The 19,829-nt window shown below is 32.4% G+C and overlaps 2 protein-coding genes across 2 annotated transcripts; both read left to right on the top strand.

Annotated features, from left to right (window-relative positions):
* LOC125830259 (phytoene synthase 1, chloroplastic) lies at window positions 1-3,502 on the top strand. The gene is made up of 6 exons (XM_049509472.1): window positions 1-678; window positions 803-853; window positions 1,280-1,452; window positions 1,767-2,002; window positions 2,348-2,540; window positions 3,176-3,502. Exons 1-6 carry the CDS (start codon window positions 267-269, stop codon window positions 3,347-3,349), a joined length of 1,239 nt encoding a protein of 412 aa, XP_049365429.1. The 5' UTR covers window positions 1-266; the 3' UTR covers window positions 3,350-3,502.
* A 4,522-nt stretch (window positions 3,503-8,024) lies between these two features.
* On the top strand, window positions 8,025-10,426 carry LOC125830251 (trans-cinnamate:CoA ligase, peroxisomal-like). Its single transcript, XM_049509465.1, has 3 exons — window positions 8,025-8,232; window positions 8,592-8,967; window positions 9,264-10,426. Exons 1-3 carry the CDS (start codon window positions 8,035-8,037, stop codon window positions 10,424-10,426), a joined length of 1,737 nt encoding a protein of 578 aa, XP_049365422.1. The 5' UTR covers window positions 8,025-8,034.
* Window positions 10,427-19,829: the final 9,403 nt, after the last annotated feature.

Here is a 19,829-nt window from a genome sequence, read left to right as displayed (position 1 = left end):
GTTTGGTTAATCTCATTTTGCAGAAGCCAAGAAAGAGGTTATTCCTTGAGTTAGGAGAAGTTGGTTTGCTTTGTTTGTGGTTTTTTTTATAATCTTTTCTACGTGAAGGGAAAGTGGGAAATATTGTTTGGAAGTGGAAATATACTCTAGTGGGAATCTACTAGGAGTAATTTATTTTCTATAAACTAAGCAAAGTTTGGAAGGTGACAAAAAGAAAGACAAAAATCTTGGAATTGTTTTAGAAAACCAAGGTTTTCTTGCTCAGAATGTCTGTTGCCTTGTTATGGGTTGTTTCTCCTTGTGAGGTCTCAAATGGGACAGGATTCTTGGAATCAGTCCGGGAGGGAAACCGTTTTTTTGATTCATCGAGGCATAGGAATTTGGTGTCCAATGAGAGAATCAATAGAGGTGGTGGAAAACAAACTAATAATGGGCGGAAATTTTCTGTACGGTCTGCTATTGTGGCTACTCCATCTGGAGAACGGACGATGACATCGGAACAGATGGTCTATGATGTGGTTTTGAGGCAGGCAGCCTTGGTGAAGAGGCAGCTGAGATCTACCGATGAGTTAGAAGTGAAGCCAGACATACCTGTTCCTGGGAATTTGGGCTTGTTAAGTGAAGCATATGATAGGTGTGGTGAAGTATGTGCAGAGTACGCAAAGACGTTTAACTTAGGTTAGCTTCTTTAATCTATTCATGCGTTTACCAAATTTTTTCGTTAAAGTACTAATTATGACTATATATATGCCTGTTCATGTAATTGATGAAGACAAAATTTGATCTTTGTTTGGTTATTCAGGAACTATGCTAATGACTCCCGAGAGAAGAAGGGCTATCTGGGCAATATATGGTGAGGTTTCTAGCCATTTAATAACAGATACGCACACAAACATGTATGATTAATCGGAGACGAGAAAAAAAGAACTAAAGTTTGAGTTTGAGGGTCACATGTAATAAGTAATATCTGAGCTTGGCTAGCTTTAGACGTTTTATTGTCATATCATGCTTAATACTAGCCAAAACATTGAAAAAGAACATGGTTAATATTCACATACTAATATTTTCATTTGTGTTACTGTTTACATTTTTACTGATGGAACTGGTTTGTTTTGATTTGTTAAACTTCATATTCGATGTTAATAAAATATATCAATCCTCCCTCTTTCTCCACTTCAAGCTTTATTCTAGTGTTGAAAGGGAAAACTCCTTATAATGATTGCATATACAAACGAACTTCTTGAGTTGAATAGTTTCTCATTGTGTTCTGTTTAAACAGTATGGTGCAGGAGAACAGATGAACTTGTTGATGGCCCGAATGCATCATATATTACCCCGGCAGCCTTAGATAGGTGGGAAGATAGGCTAGAAGATGTTTTCAATGGGCGGCCATTTGACATGCTTGATGGTGCTTTGTCCGATACAGTTTCCAACTTTCCAGTTGATATTCAGGTTAGTCTTCCAATTCTATGATCTTTATATTTGTTCAATTTGAGTTTGATGTCGTGTTAACTGAGTGGTTTTCCAATAGCTTACTTCAACCTTGTGGAAAATGTTTTTAGTTGGATCTCTAGTTCTGTTTCCTTTATCTGTTTCTCTCGTCCTAGATTCTACACATACTTCGTTCTGTTATAACATTTTTTTCGTCTTTTGGTGTTGTTTTGTGTGCGAATCATATATTTGGAACAGAAACATTATTTGTTCACATAATTTGATTTGCTTTGTTCAACAGCGTAAATCATCTATCCTTTCAATATATGTTGCAGCCATTCAGAGATATGATTGAAGGAATGCGTATGGACTTGAGGAAGTCGAGATACAAAAACTTCGACGAACTATATCTCTATTGTTATTATGTTGCTGGTACGGTTGGGTTGATGAGTGTTCCAATTATGGGTATCGCACCTGAATCAAAGGCAACAACAGAGAGTGTATATAATGCTGCTTTGGCTTTGGGGATCGCAAATCAATTAACCAACATACTCCGAGATGTTGGAGAAGAGTAAGTACAAAGCTATATTTTACGCACATAATTTTTTTTGCTAATATTTACATATCAAAAAATAGAAAATGAGCTGTTCGGTTAGCCAGTTTATTTGTTTTTTATGTCAACATAATAGTATAAAGTAATTAGTATCAGTCGTTCTGGGAATAAAAAAAAGATATTCTTCTTCTAAAGTTTTGTTTATGGGGAGATTATTCTTCTTTTGAGAGCTTAAAGCTCATTAGTTAGTCGTTAGAGGCGAAGAAATTCTTCATTTTCCATCTTTATTCCACCATAAAGTTGAAAGTGCCATGTATTAGCTCTTAAGGTTTCCGTTGTTCTTATATATTGCTTTCCCTGCAGTGCCAGAAGAGGAAGAGTCTACTTGCCTCAAGACGAATTAGCACAGGCAGGTCTATCCGACGAAGACATATTTGCTGGAAGGGTGACCGATAAATGGAGAATATTTATGAAGAAGCAAATCCATAGGGCAAGAAAGTTCTTTGATGATGCAGAGAAAGGAGTGACAGAATTAAGCGCAGCTAGTAGATTCCCTGTAAGCATTCGTAAACTCTTAGTCATATGAACATGATTTCTTTTCGCGTTATTAGATGAATATGATTGCTTGTGTTGAGTATTTCTAGGTCGATGAAGTTGAGAGGAAATGATTTTAAGTTTTAACGACTTTTACCGGGTGCCATGTATCTGCTACCTAATATTAGGTAGTTGTAGAATTTTAACCTCACGTCCAGCTACCAACCGAGGAATGAACCTTGCATTGAGCTCGTAGTTATGAATATTTGCTCTGGCATGACATTGCGCGGATCATGAAATGTCTTAGATTGGTATTAGATTCGTATATGTAATTGACAAATTCTATAGCTCATATCTTTAGTTTTCTCTGAACGACCTACAAACCAACGGATAGCCTTGCATTGAGCTTGCCGTTCTGAGTATTTGCACTAACATTACATCATGTGGATCCTGAAATGGCTCGGATTGCTATTATTCTGGATATGGCAAAATCATTCTATTAGGTATTAGTTATCGAATAACTACATTTGACTTAACAAATACCTTGTGTTAGAATTACAGTATCTCATATCTCGTATCTTTAGTATTCTCTTATTTATTACCCGTGTCTACTATTCTGGCAAAATAACCTCACATGTTCCTCGTTTTTTTCCCCAGGTATGGGCATCTTTGGTCTTGTACCGCAAGATTCTCGACGAGATTGAAGCCAATGACTACAACAACTTCACAAGGAGAGCTTATGTGAGCAAATCAAAGAAGTTGATTGCATTACCTATTGCATATGCAAAATCTCTTGTGCCTCCTACAAGAACTATCTCTCTTCTAAGCTAAAGAATGAAATCAAGATATATATATAAAAAAATAAAATCAAGGCTAATTAAGCAATATACATTAGAAAAAAAAAGGAAGAAGAAATATTGTTGTATTGATATAAATGTATATCATCAAGATTAGGTTGTAGTAAAATTCAATATAACAATCTCTCATAGTTGTGACTTTTCAACAATTATCTGCTCCGCACTTGGCTACTCAGGATTTTATTGTGGGCACGATAACTAATATACCAAATTCATTTTTGGTTCATTGGAAAAAATTCTTGTTACATTTTTGGGGGAAAAAAGAAACTATCTCACAGATGACGATTTTGCATTTCGATTTTGTAAAATTGTCATTCAAATTCGATTCAATCCATACACCAATAGCCAACAAGAGAGTTAGAGACACAATGGTCTAGCCGTCTAGACGCAGATTATTGAGTAATATTTTTTTAGTGGTGTATACATAATTTGATTTTTTGATCAATTCGGTTTGTAAATATATTTAATCATATTCAAATCAGAAAATCACAATATTTTATAATTGAATTTGTAATCTAAATTTGATTTGTATAATTCAAATTGCTTCGAATTGATTTTGAATCATTCTACCACCTATTTTAATAATCTTTTCACCTTTTTAAAACTCTGTTAGACATATAAATTAAAATGGAGGGAGTAACAAACTTTTTGAGTTTTTGATGGTTTAAGCCAAAACAAATAAGATCATTCAAGGTGCAGGAGCTTTGGATTTACCATTTAAGCAACTCTTTCTTGTCCATTAAGTTACAGATTAAGATTTTAAGAAAACTCAATAAGCTAGAAGCTTTTTAGTGACGAATTAGTTAGAGATCACCAACAAATTTCTGATCAAATTGTTTGATACAACCAAAGTATATAGATACCAATAATAATATATATATATATATATATATATATATATATATATATATATTCTGATGTTGTATCAAGGATGAAGAAGCAGTGGTTCAGTGAGTAGAACAAGGGAACAATCGGGCAAATAGTTTGAGCCGTGGGTTCAATCGGGGTAAATATATTAGGTTGAGTTCAATTTGAATAAATACTTTACCTAATAAGTCCAATTTGTGTAGTTTTTTTCATAAATAATCTCATAAAAAATTCCGGTAATTATTATTCTTATCCACGAACCCAAACAAACCCTAACCATTGGATGAGTCGGTGGGCCCAACTAAGTCCACCAACATTAGGTGTGAAACCGACATCAATTTTATTCTTATTTATTTTTTATTTCTGGTAGAAAAATAGTAGGGAAAGTTACCTTCACATAGAAAATGTGTGCTCTATATTTATTTGAAATAATGAAAATTTTAAAAAATTATATTTTATCTATTGCACTCTATTTTATTCGAAATTGTATTGATTCGCTTTTTCTAAAATTTCATAGAAATAGTAAATGTGTATAATATATTGGGGCTCTAGGGAGATTTGTTACGGTATTGTCCTGATTTTCTTACTTTATTTGAAGTTTATTTTTTTCTAAAAAGAAAGATAAAACATTACCATAAATGTTTTAATTTTTTTCTGAAAATAAAACATTATTTTCTTTCATATTTGGTTTATTCTTTCCTTAGAGGAAACATTTGGAACTCTATAAATTGAAGATCCATCTTCTCATACAAAATACAATAGTAACATCCACAATGTAGTCGTTTAAAGAGTTTTGTTTATGATGAGATTATTCTCCCAATATAGTTTATGCTTTTTGATATTAGTTTTCAATATGTGGGTCACTTGACCAAACCATATTAATAATATGTTTTTAGTATGCTTTTATTTGTCTTTTGATTTACCAATCATATGCTATGTTATTGTAAGCTTTCACATGACATCATGATTACTTTCGAACCCCACAAGTTGTTGGGTTCGAAAGTGATTAGGGCGTCATGAGGAAGCTTACAATTGCAAATCATATGGTTGATAATAAAAGCATATTATTGATATGATTTAGTCAAGTGACTTACATATTGAAAACTAATATTAAAAAACATAAACTCTATTAGGAGAATAATCTCCCCATAAAGAAAACTTTAGACGTCTACATTATGGACGCTACTGTATTATGCTATGGGAATAGGGATCTTCAAATTTTTCCTCTAAGGAATGAATAACTAAATATGAAAAAAGTTTATTTTTTATATTTTTTTCTTTCAAAATATGTAAAAACAATTATAGTATTGCTTTAACTTTTCTTTAAAGAGAAAGTAATATTCAAATATGAAAAGGTAATCAGGACAGAACCTAAAAAAATATGATCCATAAAATTGGGTGGTTAAAATTTAATGAGAGCATAAGTAAAAGTCAAGTCAAATGGTGAAGAAAAAAAAAAAAAACCTAAAAAGGTGGTCATCGGAATGACTCAAATGGCTGCCCCCCCCACACCCCTCGTTCTAAATACTTTTTTGGTTCACTTTATTTGTCGCGATACACCTATATATTAAGAAAATAATGGTTAATATGACTATTTTACTATATTAGTCTTATTAAATGATGTCAAATATTTGTATTAGATTTTGAAAATAATTTGGAGAATAAGCAATTAGTGACAAGAGTAAATATGAAAAATATATAATACTAATTATCTTTTCTTGATATGTTAAAAATGACAAATAAAATTGAAAATCTATATTTAAAATAATAATAAGTAAAAGTGAATAGTGAAAATATTAGTTAAAGTTTACCTATAGTATCACATAAATTGAAAAAGTGAAAGTACAACTTTCAAAACCTTCTTTCTTTCTTGAATTTTGTATCGAATCAAAGTGTAAATAATAAGGATGAAATGTTTACATTCACGAGCGGAGTCAGACAGGAGCAAGGGAATTCGACGAAAATTTTTACTTATTATTTTTAATGTATATATATTATAGTATATATTGAATTCCTTTAATTTTTTCATATATTCATTTTTTTAGTGAAAATTCTGACGTCGCTACTACGCACCCGTAGGTCGAAATATAGGCACAAGAACACTTGTCACATTATACACGTATATATGGTCATCGATTTGTTCTAATTTAATTTGGTATTAGCTGAAAATTTTTCAACAATTTTTTGTCCCTTCTTGGAAAAGTTTTAGTACTGCGTTTTATCAAAAATAAATTAGCATGTGATTGTGATAAATAATATTTCAACGTGTTTTACGTTACTTGAACATGCTTCTCTCAATTTATATAAAAGAAAGACCGTTGAAAGAAAATATTAGTCTTTTGGGGCTTTCTAATTGGTCAAAAAGAAAAACGTGAAATATGAAAGTTTATCGGCATGAGATTTTTATAGTAATTAACTTCCAACGTGGTAAAATAGTTGTCGTGTTTTTCATTTATCATATATGGTCTATATATATGGCTTAACTACCAAGTGAAGAAAAAAAAGATTATGTTCTTCAAGAAAATGTTTGGATGTTGATAATACAGACGTATAAGAATTAAGAAAAGTAACTTCAGTACCTTACCCGTTACTGTTTTTTTTTTACGGTTCAATTCACACTTTACAATGACTTTGAATTCACAACTTCATTTTATACAAAACGTCAAAACCAAAAGTAAGAACCTTATTCCTCTTAATTTCTCTTTGTCTTGTACTTGTATAGTGTTTTTCATGTTAGTTATTATTGTTTCTATTTTATGAGTGTTCTGTAAAGTTACATTATTGTCTTGTCGCGTCAAATTATTGGAGAAGTCATATATTTGTATTATAAACATATTCTTATTGGTTAACCGAAAACGAACCGTTAAGGACCAAAATCAATAAATTGAAAATCGATAAAAATGTCTTATTGATTTAGCATATTTAAAAATAAAAAATCGATAAATCAAATTGATAATACATAAACTGAACCGAAACAACCTATGCACACCTATGTTTGAATATTTATGTATACTATAACAAATAAAGGATTTTACGATAAATTATTCAACAACGTCGCTATATTATATTTAACGTCAATAATAAACATGAATATTTATAACCAACACTTTATATAAATAATAATAATTTTTTCAAATAAAATTCAATTATATTAACTCAATTACCGCTAAAATTAAAACTAGTTCAGTGAGAGAGAGTTTGGTTAGGGCAGCCCAGGATGAAGTGGTGAGGTCAAAGCAGCCAAAAAAATATTAATTATTAATAATTAATAATTCAATTAATTATTACTGGCATTTTCAAGGGTCAGTGGTCTTATTAGTTGGAATTGAACTGTGAAACATGGTGGAATTTACTATTATTACATCCTCCGTTTCATTTTATATGATACAATTGAAATTATGAGAATCAATTGAAATCAAGTTTTTCTTTGATCGTTTCTTTATATATATATTTTTACCTATTTTAAGTTGTTAACTTATAATTTACAATCAAAATTTAAAAATGTATATCTTAAAATTTAGTTATATATACCACATAAATTGCGACTGAGAAAGTAGTAACTATACAAAGTCATTGTAACTTCACTATTATTTCCACCTAAACAACCATTTAGGGACCCATAATGGGCCACATTAGTCTTGACTCCACACTTAGTTTTTCCTCTATAAATTTTCCATCTTAGTTTGCATCTTTTGCATACAAATTCTAAGTTACCTCACTCTATTTTCCTCTCCAACAAATTTTAATACCCTATACTTCTTGAAAAAAAACACAAACTTTTACTCTAATCCTATGGATAATTTACCAAAATGTGGAGCAAATTATGTTTCTCTAACTCCTCTTACCTTCTTAACAAGAGCCTCAAAATGTTATGCCAATAGAACCTCTGTCATCTATGGCAATGTCCGTTTCACATGGAGGCAAACCTACGACCGTTGTTGTCGCGTTGCTTCCTCTCTTCGATCTCTTAACATTGTCAAGAACGACGTGGTAAGTACAAAAAATTAATCAATTATCGTTTAAACGTGATGAATTTATGTTATGTATATGTTGAATGTGTAAAAACCTAACACAATATGTTATCTCATGTTTGTTATTAATACTTATTATAGAGATTTACATGAAATTACATCAAGTGACATGATTCTATATATACTTATTTCACTACAAAAGAAAAGAAGAAAGTAGTGACAAAGACAATTTCTATTGCTAAACAATAAAAATCTTTTTCTAATTCATTTTTAAATAAGTTAACGATAGATTATTAAAAAAAATCATATTACCTATGAGCTATTTGGCGATAGATTAACGATGAATTTCACAACTAACCCCTTTTTTTCTTTTTGTAGGTTTCAGTGTTGGCACCAAATGTTCCAGCAATATATGAGATGCATTTTGCTGTGCCAATGGCAGGGGCTGTATTGAATACAATAAATACAAGGCTAGATGCTAAGAATATTGCAATTATTCTCAAACACTCTGAAGCCAAAGTATTTTTTGTTGATTATGAGTACCTTGAAATTGCTAAAAAGGCCCTTGAACTACTAGCAACATCCAAAATGACAAGAATACCCCTCGTCGTTGTTATCGATGACATCGACTCCCCTACCGGAATCCGGCTAGGTGAGCTCGAGTACGAGCAACTCGTGCACCAAGGAAATCCGAGTTACGTCCCCGAAGAAATCACCGATGAATGGGATCCAATCACCTTGAATTATACATCAGGTACGGTTGAAAACATCTGATCATCTCATCTAAGAATTTTAATTTATTTATAAAATTGGTAAACCCCCCTCTATCTCAATTTATTAGTCTATCGTAAAAAGAATGACAACTTTTTATATTTGATAACAATTTAGCTTAAAACATCCTATTTTACCCTTAATGATTTATGACCACAAATATAACTAACATAAGTTTCAAAAGTGGTTCTTTTATCCTTAAATTCAAGGGGAATACCATCACATGAGTTGAGACGAAAAGAATATATGTATTTATTTACTTAATTATGTCTTCAACAGGTACTACTTCAGAGCCTAAGGGGGTTGTGTATAGTCATAGAGGGGCATTTTTGAGCACTTTGAGCCTATTATTAGGTTGGGAAATGGGTACTGAGCCAGTGTACTTATGGTCTTTACCAATGTTTCATTGCAATGGATGGACATTCACATGGGGTGTAGCTGCACGTGGTGGGACAAATGTTTGTATTAGAAACACAACTGCCAAAGAAATGTACACAAACATTGTGTTACATAATGTTACACACATGTGTTGTGCACCTATTGTTTTCAACATCTTACTTGAAGCCAAGCCACATGATGAGTACTCCAAACCCATAACCACACGTGTCCAAATCCTCACGGGCGGCGCACCGCCACCCGCACCTCTTCTCGAGAAAATCGAGAAGCTGGGATTCCACGTGGTCCATGCTTACGGGCTCACAGAGGCAACCGGGCCGGCCCTCTTGTGCGAATGGCAAGAGAAATGGAACGAATTACCTAGTGAAAATCAAGCTAAGTTGAAATCGAGACAAGGGGTTAGTATACTAACCCTAGCCGATGTCGATGTGAAAAATATCGACAACATGCTTAGCGTGCCACGTGACGGAAAATCAATCGGAGAAGTGTGCTTGCGCGGGAGCAGTATTATGAAAGGGTATTACAAGAACGATAAGGCGAATTACGAGATTTTCAAAAATGGATGGTTTTTTACTGGTGATGTTGGTGTAATTCACCAAGATGGATATTTGGAAATTAAAGATAGGAGTAAAGATGTTATAATTTCTGGTGGAGAAAATATTAGTAGTATTGAAGTTGAAAATGTTATAATGAAACATAAAAATGTTGTAGAGGCATCTGTTGTGGCTATGCCACATCCAAAATGGGGTGAAAGTCCATGTGCATTTGTGATTTTGACAAAAAATTCACAAATTAAAGAAGTGGATATTATTGGACATTGTAGATCAAATTTGCCAGGATTTATGGTACCAAAAAAGGTGAAATTTGTTGAAGAATTACCCAAGACTGGAACAGGAAAAGTGCAAAAAAATCATTTGAGAACAATTGCTAAAACATTTGTTGTTGTCACAGAAAAGTCAAATCATCAAAAAAGCAAAAATACAAGTCAAGTCAATAGAGAAAAGCCAAGATATTATGAGCAAATTCTTGCTTTGTCTCGTCTATAATATAATAATATTATATTATATATAATAATGTAATATTATAATATTTGGAAGATCAACAACAACATCCGGTGAATTTCACAAAGCAAGGTCTGAAGATGCTGGAATATATGTATAACTGATCTGTCTTAAAGATAGATGAGTTGTTTTCGATAGTTTAACAAAAGTCTTGGGTAAGGACTTATTATTATAAAATTCTAAGTGTTTAAATAGTATTATTATACTTTTTTGGTTGCTGTGGAGTTTTTTTTTTTTTGTTGTTGTTGTTGTTGTGTGTTTTACCATAAAGTAAATAATTAATTATGTAACTTTTGGTGACATCTCTAATTGGAGTTACTAGTGACGATTGTCTTCCTTACGTTATCAACTCTATATTTCAACTACTCACTTTGTTTAAATTTATGTGATAATATATACTTTTTGGTTCTTAAGATCCAAATTAGTTTATGTTTAATTATAGTATTTTCATATATCTTTTAAATTGAATTGTCAATTATTGAACCTTATAGTTTTTTTTACGTAGTTTTCATTTCATGCCTAGATACACGATCAAACTTAAATTGTTTGACTCTCCAAATTCTAATTGTGCGACATAAATTAAGATAAAAATAATATTATTTATTGTATTAAAAAATATTTAATTCTATTTATGTACTACAAAAAATACTAATCTTTCTTTAAAAGTGGGATAATTTTTAACAAAATATGAAGAAAAAGTGATGGTCCAATTTAGACAAGTCCATCTGGCATTTGATGAGCTTGGGCAGCACCGATCCGTAATCCTTCCACTGCGAAGAGCGGGAGGCAATCGTTGCTCTGTGAAGCCAGTCTGACCAGTCTCCTCCACTCAGGTTATAAGTTCATGTTACTGAACTCGGCATACAATCATTAAACTCTCAACTTTATAAATTGCATATATTTCTTTTCTTCAAACGATATGGGAATTAATTAGAATAATTTTATTAATTCCTAATAAATATGACTTTATATTTATATCAACAAACTTTTTAAGAGCTAAAAACAAAAAAACATTATCTAATATTGATCCTTGCTAGGATGTCTAATTCTCTCTCTTATTTATGTAATCTAATTAATTTTCACTAAAAAAATTCAAATAAATCCAATCAAATTATGGTTTTTCCTGATTGGTTAATATCATGTCTGAGAAAATAAAAATATTTTACTGATTTTCAAATACCAATAAGTAATTACATTCATGATCTATAATTATGTGACATCTTATTTAAAATATGTATAAATTACATGTACATGCCCTTGGTATTGGCAATTACAATATTAATGTGGTTCGCTCGATGTAAATTAAAGACATCAAATACTGATTACGTATCATCATTTAATTGGGACGCGACACTTCTCCAATCAAAAGGGACTTTAAAATATCTTCACAAATTACACTATCATAGATCAATACATGTCCACCATCATGAACTTCATGATATTGAATCCAAGGTAACCTTTTGGCTACATACCTTTGTAATTTCAAATTAATAAATTTGTCCTCACAACCTTGCCAAATGTGAACATTACTTTGACCATTTTCAAGAATAGGACAACTAATTAGCTCCAATGGATCAAAATCCCACTTACTAAAAGCCACAAGGAAATCATTGCAAAGGTTGTCAAAATCACTTCTACTCCTTAGTTTTTCCTGTAGATGGCAAATAGAAAAGTAAAGACTAAAAAAACTATAGTATTTTAACAAACTAATTCACTATACTTGTATTGCTCACAGATTATTGTCCACTTTTTACCCATTTTTTTAGTCAAACATTGATCATTAACATCATATAAAAAAAAAACTTAAATAATCATCCACTCAACTGCTTAAATGAAAAGTAGCCGGTTGAGGTATAATATGTATAATTTATATATAATATGTGTGTAATCGTATATAACTGGCATATTCATTAACATAATATAGAAGATTTAACATGCATAGCCATTCACTCAACTGCTTAAACTAAAAATAGTTGTTTGAGGTATATGATTCGTGTATAATATGTATATTGACTAGGAAAATTAAACAATTAATCCGGCCAAAGTTTTCTATAATGATCCATAAAATATATAGAAATGCATGAGGTATTGAGATATTTTTAAGCGGATACAAGATTATACATATATTAGTCATGAATTTAAGTCACAAACTAAACAACAATTTGAAGCATATAGGAATAAGTATATACAAAACATTGAGATAGCTATGAAATAGAATTAATTAACTTTACCATTTCAAATTCAGGTACATTCTTGGTTGAAGAAGATGTGGATGATTTTGCAATTACCAACCAATGTAGTAATGATCTAGGAACATATCTAGCAAGAAACATCATCCACCAATAATTTTTTTTCCTTTTATCATCCTCAATAAGATTGAGAGGAAGAGATGGCCATTGGTAATTTACAATGGGTACAACAAATGCCACACCTGCTAACCTATTAAAACACTACAAGATCAAAATCACAATAAACAAAAAGGCGGAATACATCGACAAACCCTTTAAATTTGACCGTAGACAAAGGTAGATATAGGATTTTGATAAATTATATATACATATCAAGTAAAAAAAGAAAAAAGAAAAAAAAATATTTTGTTGTACTAATCTTGCTATGTGCGGGTTTTGGAAATGGAACGGATCACAAAGGTCTAATATACACGGCCTTACTTTGCATTTCTGCAAAATGTTGTTTCCACGGCTTGATACCCTGACCTCCTGAGCATATGATAACAACTTTACCAGTGACGCCAAGGCTCCCCTTCTATATACATATTAAGTGGACCTCTAAATATAATTTGCAGGATTTAAGCCAAATGTACGATTCGGGCAAAAATTAATGGTCAAGTACACATCTGAACTATCACCTTTTCGCGAGTTTTATATCTCAACTGTTAGTTGTTCTCTTTTCATATTTGAACTATCACCATCTATGTATTAAGACACACCTCAAAACTAACTAGGTCAACTATCAATTGTTATCTTTTCTTATTTGAACTATAACCATCTACTCAACATCTATGTGTTTTAATGCATAGATACTGATAGTTGCAACTCGTGAAATAGGGATAGTTCATAAGTATTTTTTTTTTTACTATTAACGCTAAAGTATTGGGTTCACATGACCCATTAATTTTTGCTCAAACATTGTGTATTCTTTACTACAATATTTACTAAATATTTATAAGTATTTAATTATGAATTCAGTTATTATTATATATTAATTCAAATAATTTATAATAAAACATAAACTTTAAATTCTGAATCAACTATCAAATTAAAGACAAAAAAATGCAAAAAAAAAATAGTGGATCTTGCCTTTGGGAAATGTGCTTGATGCAACTCCAAGTTGGGTAAGATCCCATGGAGTTACTAATAATATAGAATTTTGATCCTAATTGTAAGTGATCAGCCAATTCTTCAATATCACATGCTTCACTCCTTTGGGATCTTTTTGGGTTTGGGTCACTTTCCCCATATCCAGCTCTATCATATTGCACTACATATATCCCCATTTTGTTCATCATTTCCTGTTCACAGTTTCAAGAAACAAATTAAAACATTCTTAAAATCCATGTAATAAAAGGAGGAAAATGATTTTTCTGGTAAAAGTAGGAAGCACAAGTTCCACAAATAATATTCTAAACGGATTGTCTCTTCCTCATCTCAAAGCCCATCCCACACCCAAATCCAGAATTTAAGCTCTACGGATTAACCTTTAACGTTTTTAATATTAAACTCATTTATTTTTAACGTTATAAGTTTATAATTTAATATCTATTGTGATTTTATCAAATTCTATCACACTATTTATGCACCACTTCAAAAGTTATTGAGTTCAAATGCATCCAATAAAATAAAATCATATCAAAGGATTCAAATGAACCTGATGCTATAAGGCTTAATCCACTTTTGCCACACTCCTAATCTCCACTATATTTGCCTAAATTATACATAAGCTTATTAAACATAAAAAATTTTTTACTTATTTTTCAAGAAAATATTTTTCGCTCGTACCGTATCACACCATAAAGTATATTATGGAGAAGATATACCAACCTGGGGTGCAAGAAATTCACTTTCTTTGGAGCTATTAAAGCCATGAACAATGATTATTCTATAATTGGATTTCTCCTTAGCAACACCTCTCTCTTTGTAAGCTAAGTTTCTTCCATCACTTAATCTCAATTTTTTTGAACACATTTTGATAGAAAATTTTTTGAAAAAGAAAAAAGAGGTTGAAATTAGTTGTGTATATGTTCTTCTATCTTGGAACCTTTAGTATATATTTATACACACATTTTTTATAGAGAAAAAAACAGAATAAAATTTAATAAAATACTTTTTGGTCAACCATTTATGTGAGATTTAATTATCGTGCAACTCAATCAAAATCAGAATTCTTGGCCGGCATCAAAATTAATTTTCTTATAAAACATAGTACTAATTATATGGGTATAGCCATACTAGAACGGCTCTAGTGGCCCTTACCTCGTTATATAGCATAAAAGAAGGAAGGAACTATAAAAAATAATTATAGTTGGATCGTAATTAGAGATCTATAATGATAGTTTGCTTAATTTCAATTAGTAGCTACATGTTACACGGAGAAAAGAGGGAAGAGATATCTAGGAGAGATAGGCAAGAGACGAGAGAGATACAATTAGTTTGTGTATCTGATCTGTATTTGTATCACAGATACAATTGATTTGTATCAATAAATATAATTGTATAAAAAAATAGCTACATGTTAGAAGGAGGAGGGAGGCGAGCGAAATTGAGAGAGGGAGGGGAGAAGCGATATATATATATATAATTGATTTGTATATCCGATCGATAATTGCGATAATTGTATCACGAATACGCTTGATATAATTGATTTGTATCAATGAATACAATTGTATCAGAAACTATTGTATTTGTTGATACAAATCAATTGTATTAACGAATATAATTGTATCAAATTGTAGCAGGTTCAAGTGTATTAATGAAATACAATTTATATCAACAAATAATACAATTTGCATCAATGAATACAATATAATTGTATCAATGTTGTATTTTGTAATAAATTATATTTGTATTTGTTGTCTTGAAAAAGTTATCATTCATATTTATTTATTATTGAAAATATATGATTTGTATAGTTGACAATTACCATTTGTATTTTGTTGCTCTCAATTGCACACACAAGTGTATGTGGTCGCGCAAGTAGTATAGTGGCTCTTAAAAAAACCAGATTATCTAACTCAAAAGACTTGTCAATTAACTATTTTTACTAAATTATACTGGTCTAATTATTTATTTAAGAGTGCCAAAAGAAAAGAATTCAGGAATAAAATAATAAAATTACTTACAATAATTTGGAAAATTCCAGGGCTGCAGCATACAATGAATCTCATGTATCATATTCTTGGCTTAGAACTAATTTTAGTTGTCAAGGTACTGATTTACAGGGTTAATTGTATGAGTCAGGTCTCTAGACCTCTAGTCGCCTACTCTAGTTAGCTATCTAACTATATCGTTGATCGGGGATAAGCAGGCCTAACTGGCGAGCATTTATATTTCATCATGTTTCGTAACCAAGCAAGTTGTTCATCCGGGCATCACTCCTAAACACAAATCACCTCAACTTAATGGATTGATCGAGCTCTCTATATTCTCTGGTCTATCTAACCCCTCCTCTCTCGATTTTAAATATTTATCTCTAGGTGGCCAATCAAGAAATACTAAAGCAAGAATATAAAAGTAACTTATTGTAACATCTCGCAATTTGAAATAACTAGGAAGAAGCTTATAATTGGAAATAGTCATTTTTGGAAAGAATTAAAAATCTGGAAATTTGTCAAGGAAAAGTTGAGTTTTGGTCAACTTCAAACGGCCATAATTCCTAACTCAGGATGAGTTAGGTTTACTTTCAGATATGGTTGCAAAGCTCTTGGAAGGATCTTTCCAACGCCACCGAGTTTGCGGAAATCCGAGTTCATATGAGTGCGTTATGCTCTTTGAAAATTGGGTTGCTAGAATAAGGAAAGTCCAATCCGGATTTTTAAAGGGTAGTTTGGTCTTTTCCTTACCCTTTTATTTAAATTCGTTTTTTTGTAATTAATTAGGGGCCTAAGCTGAATTAGATCAGTTTACACTTTTGGAAGAAGGGTTAGGGTTTTGAGAGAAGAGAAAAGAAGAGGAGAAAGAAGAAGAATCGCCAAGATCGTCGAAGTTTAACTTGTGGAATTCGTCGGGGGTGATCCCTACAAGGTATGTGAGATCTTATCGTGTTAGGTTATTTCACCCACACACCAACTTGTTTCAATCCAATTGTTTTGAGTTGTTTACATGTTGAAGAAGTAGGATTCTTGAAGAACAAATTGTAGAATTCTTGTTAGTTGAGTTGTTGATGTTTGGGGGTGAGTGGATTCATGTTTCAGAGTTGTTTTTCGAATTATATTGGTTGTATATTGAGGGTGCAATTGATCCTAAGTGTTTGGGGAAGGAACTATGGAAGTTAGAGAGGTTTAGAGAAGAAGAACGAAAGAGAAAAGTAGGAAGTCGCTGGGCAAAAGGGCTGGGGCACCGCGCCTGCCAGAGTGCCACAAAAACGTCTCTGAAGTTTGGCCTCTGGCGTGTCGCGCCAGCCAGACTTCTCTGAAGTTTGAGGGCTGGCGCCCCACGCCTCTCAGAGCGCCAGGAACGCCAGTTCTCCCCATTCGTTCCCCACCTTTTCGTACTTGTTCCTAAGCGATGTACCTATGTTTTCTAGTTGTTTCCAACGCTCTAAGGTACATCTAAACATCATGAAATCATCCATAAACATGAGATCATGAACCTGGAATCCATAATCCAATTCAAGGAAAATTAAGATCAAAGTCAAAGAAGTTAAGAGTCAAGTCTAGAAGTTAAGAAGCAAGTCAAAGCAAAGTTTCTTATAGTTTTCAAGAGTCTTTAACAAACATTTTAACTTCGTTTTAAGGCTCAAGTTTCAAGTAAAGTAAAGAGTTGAGTTCATTTCTCAAAAGTTATTAGGGAACTAAGTATTCCCAAAGAAGTTTATAAATGTTTTCACATTTGAGCAAGAAAGGAACTATGATTTTTCAAAGAGCCTTCGGGCTAGTTTTCAGAAAAGAGAAATAACTTTCTAAATGAAGCGAGCAGGGAAACTGAGATTTTCAAGATAGCCTTTGAGCTAAGTTTTTGAGCACTACTCTCAAATCACAGAAGAAGTATGTTTTTAAACATAAAGAACTAAGTATATTTTTGGGAGTAGTATTGAGCACCGATATGGGGATGCGAGTTCATATTAACTCAAGTCTCCATAAACCATGTAGCCATCATAGGTAGAAAAGAGTCATACTTTTTAGATGAATCCTTTTCGCATAGACTAGTGGATCCACTTAGTGAGTTGGCTTCCTTTATCATGGCAAGGTATATGATGGGCCTCGGCAGCGTGAGGTAAAACATTGTATCATCACTATAGTTCTTAAGTGATGGTTGTCGGTTAGAGAAACTCCCACAACAGTAGTAGCATGGTTCCTCAAGGGGTTCTGCTTAGTGTGAATGGGGGTATGAGACTTCATTCATGCATTGCACAAGTAGACTTTGAGAGGGAGCATGGTTTGTCTTTTTATGATATTATGATTATGAATTGACAACATGTTTTCAACAGTTTTCTTTATATTGCGCTTGTTTTAAACTGCTTTATAATGAAATAAGTTTATTTAAGTATTCAGGAGTTGAGAAGAGCCAATGTAAGTGTTTCTTTCATAATCTCTTTCGAGTCTATGTTGTTTTAACATTCCAACTCGCATACTTGTACATTCAATGTACTGATGCCAGTTGGCTTGCATCATATTATGATGCAGACACAGGTAACTAAGATCGGCATCCGGCGCATTCGTTGATCTAGTGAGCAGTTCAGAGTCTGTTGGTGAGCCTGTTTACATTCCAAAGGACTCTTTTACATTGCTTTCAGTTTTAATATTAGTTCATTAGGATGTCGTGGGCTTATCCCGACATCCATCTCAGTTGTTTAGAGGCTTCATAGATAGTCAGACAGTCAGTTAGTTAATTTAGTTGTCTTTACTTTTCATTTCATATGTTAAAGACTTGAGTTTGCCTTAATGGCCAGTTGAATGTTCTTTTATAACATTCTAGTTACTTCTTAAATGTGTATATGATGAGTTAAGTCTTCCGCTGAGTTAGTAAGCCAGGCCAAGGGTTCACTTGAGGCCAGCAATGGTCTTCGAGTGCCGGCCACATCTAGGGTGTAGGCTCGGGGCGTGACACTTATAATGACAACAAAGAATTAATGCAAGAACCTTAAATAATCAGCAATCAATCCGTAGCTACAGCCCCAGAACAAGGGCGTTTAGCCACTAATCTCTAAGAAAAGAACCCTAAAAAATATTGACGACTTTCTACTTTGATACCCTGTGATTCATCTCCTCCAATAATTATTTATATGGACTATTTATAGATGTAGAAAATTCTAAATAAAATAACTGAGTCCAAAATTAGTAGAAAAATCAAAACCCAAACTGAATTGAATTTCGTTTGACTCGCGCACTATCCGCCGCCTTCAAGATTTGTGCGCAACTCCTTGTTTCATATTGTGACACGTGGCAGGCTTTCTATTCGCTGATTAGCAATTTATTCTGTTAAGCTGTCTGCTTAATTTCATACTTCAACCTTTCATCTTTATTTCGTTTTAGCTTCAAACTTTTTTAACTTTACACCAATTTACTCCTATAAATAAAATACACTATTTAGCACAATTCATAAATTCTATGCTAAAAAAAGACAAATATAACTAATAAATATGAAACAAATAATGATTAAAATATATATTTTTGACCTCACATCATATTTATAATATTGATTGTTATCCTTTGTATTTATTTTGTAGAGAAAGTTAGAGACGAGTGAGAGAGAGAAGAGAGGTAAGCGAGAGTGTAGAGAAAGAGAGAGGAAGAAATGAGAGATAAATTTATTATAAAGCAACAACTATATGTAGCTACAAATTGCAATTCTTTTAAGCTATAATTATACATAACACATGTTAACATTGTTTACGTAAAAGAAATGTTAGGATCAAACGCTTACCATCATGCCAAAAGCTATAGCTTATAGCAAAGGCGCAATTTTATTTCTTAACTAAGTCCACCAAGCAAGCGCCATGTTCAATCATGACTCCGACTCGGGCCACCCAATCCCTCGTGGGCCTTGCCATAGGCAGGATGTTGACATTATCCAACGATCCCCCTCCCAACACCTGCCTCATGCAGAATGTTGCTCTTGGGAATCGAACCCATGACCTTGGCTCTGATACCACTTGTTAGGATCAAGCGCTTAACATCATGCCAAAAGTTATAGCTTATAGCAAAGACACAATT

The sequence above is a fragment of the Solanum verrucosum genome, unplaced genomic scaffold, assembly GCF_900185275.1.
Source record: "Solanum verrucosum unplaced genomic scaffold, falcon-dt-bn FXZP01000072.1, whole genome shotgun sequence".
NCBI classification, from domain to species: Eukaryota; Viridiplantae; Streptophyta; class Magnoliopsida; order Solanales; family Solanaceae; genus Solanum; species Solanum verrucosum.
The sequence above is the reverse complement of the archived record's forward strand: the minus strand, read 5'-3'. Positions and strand labels throughout refer to the sequence as shown.